The sequence below is a fragment of the Mus caroli genome, unplaced genomic scaffold (genome assembly GCF_978045245.1).
Source record: "Mus caroli unplaced genomic scaffold, Mus_caroli_1 scaffold_3, whole genome shotgun sequence".
Lineage (NCBI taxonomy): Eukaryota > Metazoa > Chordata > Mammalia > Rodentia > Muridae > Mus > Mus caroli.
Window position 1 is genome coordinate 99,869,703 of NW_028227258.1, and position 12,135 is coordinate 99,881,837.

General features: G+C 41.9%; 1 protein-coding gene across 1 annotated transcript in view; it reads right to left on the reverse strand.

Moving 5' to 3' along the window:
- Nucleotides 1-2,764: 2,764 nt before the first annotated feature.
- Arhgef26 (Rho guanine nucleotide exchange factor 26) overlaps nucleotides 2,765-12,135 on the reverse strand; it is a 115,791-nt gene continuing 106,420 nt past the window's right edge. Inside the window, exons 12-14 of the mRNA XM_021158038.3 lie at nucleotides 6,887-6,954; nucleotides 5,607-5,711; nucleotides 2,765-5,117 (exon numbers count right to left, since the gene is read on the reverse strand). Of these exons, the coding sequence (XP_021013697.1) occupies nucleotides 4,975-5,117; nucleotides 5,607-5,711; nucleotides 6,887-6,954 (316 nt within the window). The 3' untranslated portion in view covers nucleotides 2,765-4,974. The remainder of the gene's footprint in view (nucleotides 5,118-5,606; nucleotides 5,712-6,886; nucleotides 6,955-12,135) is intronic.

Sequence of the window (12,135 nt, forward strand, 5' to 3'; positions counted from 1 at the left end):
ACTAAAACAATTTTTCATTTTAAATATACTTTGACCATATTCTTCACCTCCCTCAAAACCTTCCAGCTCCTCTCCCCCTTCTTGCCCACCAAACTTTCTCCAAACAAGAAACAAAAAACCCAGTACAACAAAGAACCAACCCCAAAAGCCAAGAACACCCCGCCACCAAAAAACAAAACAGCAAACAAACAAAAAACCCAAAACTCCACCAAACTAACAGAAGCTGTGCAGTCCATTATGCTGGTCAAGTACTTCTGAACATGAGGCCTGTCCTGAAATGGCTAATATATCTGGTATCATTCCATTGGAGAAAACTGATATTTTTCCCCCTGCCAGCAGGTATAAGAGACAGTTTAGTTGTAAATTTCTACCCCAGTGAGTAGGTTTTCAGTCATTATTCATTTAAAAAATACGACAATATATGCTAAAAACTATCACATGGAATTTAGACAAGACAAACCAACAGAAGAAAAAGCAAGAATCAGAGACCCACTCATTCACATTCAGGAATTCCATCAAAACACTAAACTGGACGTTTATCTATGTAAAGGACCTACCGAGTAAAACCTCGAACTTGCTGCTTCAGCCTGAGTTTATATGAGCTTTATGTTGATTTTGAGGGCCTTGTTTCAGTTATTCCCAAGTTGCGTGTACCCAAAGACTACCAAGGAGCCAATTCTGGTGTAAAACATGTAAGGGTCTTTATTACGAGCCCTAGAGCAAGGTCTCCCACTGTCCCTGTTGCAGTGGGTGAGAGTGAACCCTGAGTCTAGGGGTTCAGGCTTTTGGTTGGGGAATTTCCATAAGGGTCAGCAAGTTCCTATTTTAAACACTGCATTTCTGGTGTAATCTGCAGGAACCAAACATGATGGTCAGGTTATCTATGCCCTGCAGGTTGTCTTAGGTTATCTCGATGTACCTTGGTCCTGCTATTGCAGCCTGACTGGTTGTTGCTAAGTGGGTTGCCATAGGATGTTTGCTCAGGTGGACTCTTGATTTTCTTCCTGGAATTGGTCTCTCACAAAATGGGCTTTCTCCAAAAAGGAGTTGACTGGACTTTACAGCTTCCTTGGTGTACTCCATCCCTTCTGGCTCTTACACACTTCCTGCCTTTTCTTTTGTGGGGTTCCTGAGCTCTGAGGGAAGGAGATATCCCATTTAGGACTGAGTGTTCCAAGGTCTCTCACTGTCTGCCTAATGTCTGGCTGTGGGTCTCTCTCATTGTTCCCATCTGCTGCACAAGGAAGTTTCTCTGATGATGGATGAACAAGGCACTGATCTATGAGTGTAGCAGAATGTCATTAGGAGTCATTTCCTTTATCAGTGATAGACTTGCAAAACTTTCTCACTCTTTGAGGCTTTTTAGGGAAATTCTGATAAAGCCAAGTTTACCAAGTTTTCTTCTGTTGATTATACCTTTGATGTTGTCTTCATCACCAAAACCAAGGTCACCTACTGTTTCCTCTGTGGTATCTGAAGAAGTAAAAAGCTTTGCATTTTACTTTTGGGTCTAAGATAAAGCAGATGTCTACTTGTAAGCACAGATTTAACCTTCCATTAGCATGCAGGCATTATCTTTATTCAGACCTTTTATCTTAAGGTTCACTTACTTAATGCTGATATACATGTAGATGGTGAGTATTTATCCTGTTTCTATGTCTGCAGGAAATGTACTCAGCTGGAAGGAACCCCTCTGCCCAAGATCACCCTCCCTTCCTAGTACAGCTTACTTCCTAAACTGGTTGAATCGCCTCCTTCATCTCCTCTGGCAATATTCCCTTCCTCTAGGATTCCATTTAAATCTTTATAATCTCCATGGTTACTTCCTCTGTGATTTTTTTTTTTAATAGTTTCCTTTAGCTTCTCTTCTAATTCCCTTGGGATCTTGTTTAACTGTCTAATCTCATGGTTAACTATAATTTCTAGTTGTTTTAGTTTCATTTAAATTTCTGTAGTTACCAGATCTCTATTCCATTTTAAAGTATGGCATTACCTCCACAAATAACATTCACGAATATTCCTGTAACCTGATTGTTTTAGGATTCAGTGTCTCTGGGTTGGTTATTTTGTCAGTGTCCTCTCTCTCTGAGTCTTTGCTGGACCTATGGCCACTTGCTTATAGAAATAACTGAGTTCAGGTGGTATTTGTTTGCACCAATGAGGTTTTGGTTTTCTTCTGCTCAAACCTTGTCTTTCAGGGCCATATTCCCATTCATACCAGAGTAAGCTCCTGAGGGACAAGGGACTCAATCCACAAAAGTTACTGTTGCACATACTACACTCTGACCTGCATTCTTAAACTGCAAATCAAAGGAGCTGATCTTTTCTGTGGCTTCCCAGAGCTCTGGACAAAGGGAGCACAGGAGAATGTATTCTGCTACTTACTAGAAATGGCATACCCATCGCTCTTCATCCCAGGCAAGCTAGAGTAGAAAGATAACAAAGATGTGTTAGACTATTGAATTATAGTACAAAAAGATCTGAAGGGCATTTGCTGTTATAAAGTTGGAAGTATCTAGCATTTTAAGGTTTTATTGTGGCTGCTGAAAGCAGAATTTTAAGATAGCACTGCTAACCTCCACCTCCCAGTTGTTTTATGTTGCACAGTCAAGGAAATGCACAGATCTAACTAAGGAATAAAATTACTTCTGAAACATTCATTAGCCTACTTTAAAAAAAAAAGCTAATCTTGAGTTGAAATTATTCCATGAGCCTAATTTAATCATGAATCCTTCAAAGGGGCGTTTTCTCCCTTGGACAGCATGAACAGGGAGTTAAATTCCAAGTCCTAGTAATAATAAGCATTCTATTGCTGCCGTGATGATTGAAGGATAATGTAACACTTGCAGCCAGGTACCTGGGACTTCTGACTTTTCAAATGTAAGATTCTACACAGATACATAGTATTGCTTCCAGTCACTCATTTTATGGCAATCTTATACAGTAATGGGAAACTGATATAGAAGGGTATGGGGGTTTTCTTCTACCATGATTTACTAGGTGATAAAATTGCATAAGCACAGAAACAGTAGAACCCAATTCTCAAAAGCACCTGTTTTTCTAGGGTAGCTGATGCCAACACATACCGGAGACAAGATGAGTCTTCTATAATGCTAGCTATAGGTAACTTCAGTGTAGCTTTTATTTAACCACAAATCCCCCAAGCCATAAACTTCATACCACAAGTAAATCAAATTACACCAGCACAGAAAGACAAGTTATATATAAAGTCTTTATAAATTCACAAGCTTTGTTGAAAGTGTACAAGCAGTTTCAATTTATTGGAACAAAAGTAACATTTCTGGTTTTGCAGGAGTGAAGTCACACTGTACATTTCAAAGAAGGCATTAAAAAATGTTAAAAACAATCACAGTTGAAGTGAAACAACTGTGACTGTTAAATACCTGCTATACAGGAACACTTTAATAAGTGTTCAGCTGCTTGACTTAAAGGATGCATATTTCCACACTGTTTAACACTTATAAATTAATTCACAGGATCATAGTATTATTTTATAGCTCCAAATGGGCATTAGCAAAAAAAAATAATACAAAATGACTCCTCTTTCAAGCAACACCTTCTGCCTCAAGTAAAACAAAATTAAACTACAACATGTTAGTACTTCTAAAAAGTTTGTGACATTGAAGAGGAGACAGATTTCCTGTTTTATAATCCTGGGACATCTCTTGCTGTGGGCTACTGCTATTGCTTCATTCATGTACTTACTCGAACCTCCAAGGACTCAGGGCCTGGAATGTCTTTTGCAAGGAAAGGCATCCCAGAAGTGAGACGTGTCTGGGAGCCCTATTCTGGTTTACTGCTGAGGTGGATGGGCTTCAGGGTATGAGCCAAGCACACTTACATACTGGGCTTCTGGAATCTTATGCTTTGGGTGTGTTTAGACAGGAGTAGGGATATGGGACAAAGATCTGAGGCAGCTGATAAGATCTATATAGATTTTGCATGGTATACAGAATAGAGGGGTTATAGCAACCAATGAAAATATTTCCCATGTCATGACCTTTTAATAAATTGTAGTATACTACATTGTCTCTCCTTGTGCTAGTCAGAGGATAATATCTCATAGCTAAGAGAGAACTCCAAACCCATCTATCAGGTATTTAATGCAATGAATTCCTGCTAACATCAGAATATTTCAAGCAAGTACCTTGTTGGTATCTTGATACTGTCAAAGCTTAATTTTCTCTTTCTGAAGATTGTTAATGTATGTTCTAGCCATTTTCAATTGAAAACAAGCAGAACTGTCAGGAACCATGTGTTACTGAAGGCAGAGCAATCTTATGTCAGCTCTTTAGCAGTTGACCCGTAATATCCTATCTTCAGGATGTTCTCACATATGTGAGCTGTAAATCCCATGTCATTTTAGTAGCTTAAGGTTGCTATGCTATAGTTATCTAAGAACAATATTGAATGAGATGGATTTTTAAAAATCCTCACTGGGTGGTGCCTCACCTTCCTTCTATTAAGGAAAATGGTGGCAGAGTTCAAGTGTCAATTTCCCTTTCGTAGAAAGAGGTTTACAAAACATGACAGCTCACCTACCAAACTACTATTAGTTCCTTGTGGAATTAACAGCATTAGGCTAAGACACAAAAAGTATTTACAAAATGGACAATCTCAAAGACAAACTTGCTGGTGCTGTGAGATCATACAAAGGAGAAACTCATGCGGAAGAGCAACGGTCTGAGTGAAGTGGAGACAGAGGCCAAGATACAACATCTTAGGAAACAGTGGAAGTGGTGGGAGCCACGATTGTTGTCATCCCTGGACACAGATGTTTTCAGGAGCATCATTATGCAAAAGCTGAGCTTTGTGGACTCAGTGCATCTGGTAGCTGTTCTTCCAAAGTGCAGAATGGCTTGGCAAGCTTAGAGGCAAGTGTTTCCATCTTTTTAATTAAGCAGACTGTAGTAACTGTAAAATTAGTCTCCATTCTATTGGCCATCTGAGAGGTTACACGTTGGTTTCCAGTCCTAGCAAGCGTCCCATCCTCTCCACATTCTTATCAATAGTAGCTTGACATGTTATCTCCTTGGCACATTCCATTGGAAACCAGCCCCTCTCTCCATCTCGAAGTCGTTCCCCTTCATACCAGCCTGCAAGAAAAAAACAGGCTGCATCAGACAATGTCTGCAGGTATTGTTCCATGCCAGCTTACTCTGAAGAGATGCCCATTCAGAGGTCACTCTCTTCCATGGACTGGATACCATGGGTAATAGTCAAGAAGAAACTTCAGTGCAATAGATGCCTGTTAAAGTCAAAATACTTAAGGTGAAGTAGGACAAGGTTGCAAGAGAGAATGATGGATGCCCCAGAGACTGGGCATGAGCAAAAGCTCTGAGGGACGAGGCTAAGAGAGCTGCCTGGGCTCAGAAAGGGAATCCTTTGGGCAGGAGCCCCAGTCAATGGGGCATGAATTGTCAGGAGCCAGGTTAAGAACAAGAGGAAAGTGGAGGCTGTCTTGGAATAGAGAAGCTAAAGCTTCTCTGTGTCAGGATATGGAGTTCCCGACCAAATGAAACTCTTTGGACTGGAGGCTCTGTGAGCACCAGTCCACCAGTTCCTATGAGAACAGTCCTACTCACCATCGCCAACACGCTGATAAATGAGGACCACGTCTGCCACCTGCAGGGAAAGTTCATCAGGCTGTTTGGCAGTAAAAGACCTAATGATTTCCACCTGGGTCAGAGCTGTGGAGGAAAAGGGACATTCTGAGCTTCCAGGGGCTGAGAAATCTTGTACAAAGCAGCAGTATGCATTCGCTCACTGGGCTCTGTGGTTTCAGGGCTGGCACTGGTGGTCTGAGCTGGGCTCCTACGGGAAATTAAAGAAGCCTCGTGCCTGGTTTTAACTGTTGGGGTCAGGAGGACTCTTATGATGCATGGAGATGCTCAACAGTAGCCTTGACCAGGAGTCATTCCATGTATTACACTGGGAGAAATGGAGGTGAGAGAGGAAGTGGCAGGCCAAGATTATACAACTCATACCATCTGTAATGCCTGGAGCTTTATCTACAGTGACCCTATCCTATCAGGAACCAGGCATAAAGGCTATGGCAAAACTTAGAAAAAAGTGAAGGCTCCAGCCAAAGGCCAGACGAATTCAGAGTGCCCCCAAATGCTCATTTGCAACAATACAACCTCAGCAGAACTGACATGGCTTCATTATTTGTTTTTAACATAAAATTTGATGTCAAGCCGACCACTTTTGCTTTAACTCTAAAGGCTGTGATCATCAAAGAGCTCCAGAAAACCACCTTTGCAAGCCTCATCCTTCAGTCACCCAGAAATATAGTGTCACCGTTGAATGTGCATACTACGACACCAGAAGAATAAAGTACATTTTCTTGACATTACCACCTACACTAAAAAGGACCGTGAAAAGATGTAATTTTCTTTAGACCAAAAACTTGTAACCAGATATGGTAGCTCATGCGACCCTTTGTAAAGCCGAGGCAAAAACTTGAGTTCAAAGCCAGTCTGGACTAGTGTGAAACCCAGGCCAGGCAGAGCTACATAGCAAGTCTTTTTCTCAAACAAAGCAATAAAAAACAAACACTTTTCTGTTTATATTCAAGCCTATTAGTAACCACTAGCTATAAGCATTTTATGGCTCGAGCAGGACTTTGACCCTCTATAATTGACCTTTGTCCTCCCAGTATCCCGAAGTGAACCCAATACCTCTGACTCACAGATGAAGAAACAAACCCAGAAAAATTGAACAGTGATTTTTCATGTTTAGCAACTAACATGGGAGGAACTAACAGCTGTCTTGGAAAAATCAGTAGAGATGAAGATAGTGTAAGCAGTCAGTAACCATGCTGGCCAGCAGAGGGCAGAGCCCCTCCGTGTTCCTAGAAACTTACTGGTTCTGTCTGGTGGCTGCTTCCCACTGCTGTGTCCCAGGGCTGTGATCCAGCGGGCTCGCTCACTCCTAAACACAGAGAGCAGGTGCAATTTAGATTAGTTCTCTATACTCTGAAAGTAGTTTATTCTAGACAGCCACTGCAAACCTACTTCCAAAACATAAGGTAGGGACTGGCCTTGGAAATGGACAGGAGTGATCTTTAAAAAGGGAAGAGTTATCATCGTCAAATAGAAATGTGGCTAGTTATTGGGTAGAGGAGACTTCTCATATAACCGTTGGACATTTAATGGCGAACTGATTAGCCATTGAATCAGATACTTATCACAATCATCTGATGTTTAGCAGTGGGCCTTTCCCTCCCATATACTCAATTATTTTGGTAAAGAAGCTGGGAAATCCCTTTTCTATGTGTGAACATTATTGAAATAAAAATTCTGAAATATTTAGACTATTCTCAAATGCTTTAAACTATTTTCATGAGCATAGTTAGAAAAAATAGCCAAAATATTTTTAATATGCTAAGTTACAGCTGTGTAAAACAAAAACTTTACTATGACTACTACAAGTCCTGGGCAAGCACAGCACTGTTCCACCACCATATCATCCTGTGTATTTAGAAAAGCAAGCACTAGAATTGCAATTAGTCAAATCAAACTATGTGTATATATTATTTTAGTTCTCTCTAAAATCTTCCAAAAATGCCATCTGTAGGATAAAAGTAGCATTTTGGAGATAAGCAATCTAAGCCAATTTACTATACCAATACACCTTCTCGACAGACATCTTTAGACCCAAAAAATTGAAGAACACTTTTTTTTTTTATTCTCCCAATACCTAGCGACCTATTTTCATTCCTGGACATGTATGCACTCCTCTGCCATACCAAGCAGAGCAGCCCACATAAGGACCTGCCACAGGGCACAGCAGCCCATGCTTGTCCTCTGTGATCTTCCCGCTTCCCTTTCTTTTCTGCAGTCCATTCACTATTGCCTGTTAGAAACCTTGCCTTTTGCAGTTGCTGAGAAGGCTCAGAAATGCACTTGCTATTGTGGAGGACTTCAGGTTCAGTTCCTAGTACCCACATAGGTGGCTTACTGCCTATTACTTCAGCTCCAGGGGATCTGATACCTCTGGCCTCTTCTAACACCCACACTCACATCACACATCCACACAGCTATGTGCCTGGCTAGTTAGATTCTCTCCAGAGCACAGCTTAGTGTAACTGGTGCTCAGTAAACATCTGATTATAAGAGAGCCATGTTAATAATCACAAGCTGAACCTTGATCAGTTGTCTGCTGCTATTACCAGATCATAAACTCTGACAGGCAGGAGACTGCCACAAGGTAAAGGCCACTCTTTGCAATACAATGAGATTGACTTAAAAAGCCAAAAATAAATAAATTGATATATGTTTAAAAGTAAAATAAATAGGTAATGCAATTAGGATGCAACATGTATACTCAGTTTAAAAAACAAAAAAAGATGCAAAGAGGGGGTTGAGATCATTCAGAGCCTATAGCTCTGCCAGGCATGAGTGTGTGGATCCCCAGAACCCATGTAAAAGCTGGATGCTGTAGCATGGGTACCTGCAACCCCAACTCTCCTACAGTGCATGGGATGCTTGGAGAATCTCAGGCCTCCTTAGGGTCACAGAGCCTAGTATACACAGTGGCAATGAAGCTCAGTCACCGGGGATAGCCCTCTGACCCACACACTCTGGCATGTGCATCCCTACATCCACGTACAGAGACTGGCGGAAGTGAGGCTTCATGCAGTAACACACAATTGGTAGAAACTGATGATACCATCTTGCTTCCAAAACTTCTCTAATACAGAGAAAGTGTTCTATCTTGGTTTTGTAAGGAATAAGTAACATATATAGCTTCCCTGAAACCAGTTCCCAGGAAAGACTTTAAATTGTGCTGTTTGATGGGGAAAGATCCTTACTATGCCACACACAGGCTGCACTGGAATTTCCAAAGTACAATGCTAACTAAAAACTAACATGGAGCAGAAGTTGTGTGGATCACCAAGAGCAGTTTCCATAGCTCAGTGGTTGTACCTCTCTGTGCCATACCAAAAGCAGGGCAGGCCTTTGCCCCATGTCTTATCCTGCCCAAACTGCTGCCTTCCCAGTGCACTGTGGGACAGAATCTTTCACACAGGACTTTGCAGACAAGGCCAGCAGCTGCCCCCCTGCCACTGAGGTTGAGCAGTCCAGATGAAATCATTCACTCCTGTGCCATGCTGTCTGGGTACTAATGGCATCCTGTAGACAGTGTGGCCCCTTGCTGGGACTCTAGAGGACAGAACAAGACACTTGTTGTTGCCCTTGCTGAATGGAGCTGTTTCTTGAAAACATTTCAATTGAGTCAGTACCACCCCCTCTCAGAAGCTGTCAAACCACACCAGTTCCCCTGGGGCTTCTACAAGCCTTGCCAAGGAGCTGGCCCCACCAGGGAACTGGAAGCAGTGTGTCTCTATAGCAGGAGCCGAGCACTTGCTAAAGACAGAAGCCTAAAGACAGGAAAGCCATTATTATGAAAGTCCATGGCTCACTCTCATCTACTCTCTCCAGTTACCATATGAAACAAGAGGCATTTGCAACCTACCACACAGGCAGTTCAGACTTTTTCCTTTGCCCTGATACCTGTGGGGTATCAAATCCCAAGATATAACGAATCCTTCAAGCAAGCTTCACTGAGTGTACGGGTACTACACTAGGCTGGGGTTCATTGCTGTTCATAGCTCTTAATATGATGGGGCAGACAAGCAGAATAAAACATGTTCAAGCCCCAAGCAGTGTTCAGTGTGCTGGGAAAGATGCTCCTGAAGCCACATTTGACGACAGAGAAGAAAAGACCAAGTGGAACAGAGACTAACAGCCTTCCCATGGCCGCCCAGCTTTGCATGTAACTCCTCATGGGGAGTTACAGCTGAGCCCCTTGATCCTATCTTTTAACTGAGTCATAGACATGGCGGGTTTAAACTTGATTGCAAAAAGGTTGCAGACACAGAAATCCAATTTCTCACCACATCTGCCAAAGGCTGGATAAGTATTAGAAAGGAAAGCTCTACAATGACAGCATACACTGCAGCCTCAACCCTGCTGGCTATCCCAGCTTTTAGGAGGCTGAGGATCACCGCAGCTAGCATGAGCTTCATTGCAAACCTTGTCTCAAAAATAAGTATTAAGGGCAGTTTAGTTTTCCAGCACTTTTAGAATAGAAGTGGTCATTGAGAATACAAGAGATGTTAATCAGACTTGTAGTTCTGTCATCCCTACCCCAGGAAAGTCAGGGCTGGTACTGTTAATATGTAATACTGTTAATAATAACTGGTGAAGTTAATAGGCTTCGTGTGAAATATCAGTGCTCACTTTAATATCACTTGTTCAGAGTATCAAATGAAGGCTTCTATATTTTGGTCACCCACCCAAGAAGGGCATATGGCATTGTTGTGTGCTGTTTAAAATATTCTGCTTCTGGGGGCCAAAGAGATGGCTCAGTGGTTAAGAGAACGGGCTGCTCTTCCAGAGGAGGCAAGTTCAATCCCCAGCAACCAGATAGCAACTCACAACTATAACTCCAGTACCAAGGGATCTGGCACTTCACACAAACATACATGCAGGCAAAACACCAATGTGCATAAAATAAGAATAAATACAAATCTTTAAAACAATGTTCTGCCCATTTCTCCTTAGAATATCTTGTTTGTTTACGAAAGGTGACTATAATTTGACTTGTCTTCCAAGGGAACAGCACCCCTTGAATGTGAAAGATCATTTCAGACCTAGAATCTAGATTCAAAAAGGAAAAAGAAAAGAAAAATTGCAACCCGAACTACATTTTCTTATATAGACTGTCTACTTTATGTTGTGATGTTCCCAAAGGAAGAAAGAATATGATTGCCTCTGAGATCCCATTTACAATTCCATCCCATCCTTCTACTTCCTGTTGTAATTAAATCATTAACTGAAGCAGGAAGAGGGCAAAGCTCCCTGCCAACAATGCCTCTTTGTCAGAGCCCAGCACCCGGTCTGGGTGGCTGACAGCACAGCTACATTCATTAGGCTCCCAGCTTCTCTGCAAAAGAAATACAAGAAAGGACCTCTGACTCTTGTTTATGATGGCTCTATCTATCCTACAGTTACATACATGGTTGAAAAGACCTTGTCCCCCCCCCACTGATCACATAGTAGATATCTCATCCCTGCATACATTGGACCCAAAGGGGAATCCAAATTCTACTGCAAATGCAGGAAGCCAAGGATATCACTTGCTACAGCCGGTTGGCCTGTGGGAACTGCAGCTGTCTGTGCCTCATTTTAATGAAGGTAGACAAAGGGGACTCTCCATCTCCCACATTCTTCTTGAAAAGCCCAGAAGGAAAAGAGATGAGAGTAAAACCTTCCTCCCTTGTCTTCTCAAGAAGAGTAAGACTTTGTCTTTTTCAGAGTGTTGTCTGGTTAGCAGTACAGTGACTTATGGTCCATGACAGGCAAACACATAACACCATGTACACAACTAGATGCCCATTCTACAAAATAGCAGGGTTTTTATGAACAAAAGTGAAAACCAGGAGAAACCTGGGGGTGGGCGGTGGCCTTGGGGTTATTCTAGCAACTAACAGATTCCAGAAAACTAGGAAGTGGCCAATAGGAAGTAGGACATCTAAGATGTTGGGGGGAAGGGATTTAGTTAGTAGGACATACATGATATGAAAGTGGTGAGACAAACAGGATAGAAAGTTTAAGTACTGATGGTGTGGAGGATTGGGAAAATAAGGGCATGAGGGAGAGTAGCCAAAGTGACTAGTGAAACAGGCATATTGAAACCAATAAGCAAATTAAAATAAATAAGAGAAGGGAGATCTCCTCCTTAGCGAGAGAATTCTCCTAGAGCCGTGATTATTAAACAGGAACCCCAGTATCACATATAGATCTCCATCCTCCCATTAACACAGGGGCAGTGAAACCGTGCCACCAGACAGAAAAACAGGTAAGATAGAAACAGAGTCAACACCCACCACCTCCAGTAAATCTCACAATTGAGATGGTAGGCATTAGAATCAGTTCCCTGATAATCAGTCATGTAGAATAAAAACCTAGAGTTCTCCATGCTAATAAGGTATCTAGATAGGCTCCGAGTATCTAGTCAATGAGCTTCCTCTCCTGGGCATTCCATCCTGCAAGAGGTATTTAATCTCTGGTTCACCCTGAGTAAGACATAGGTGTTCTCATCCAC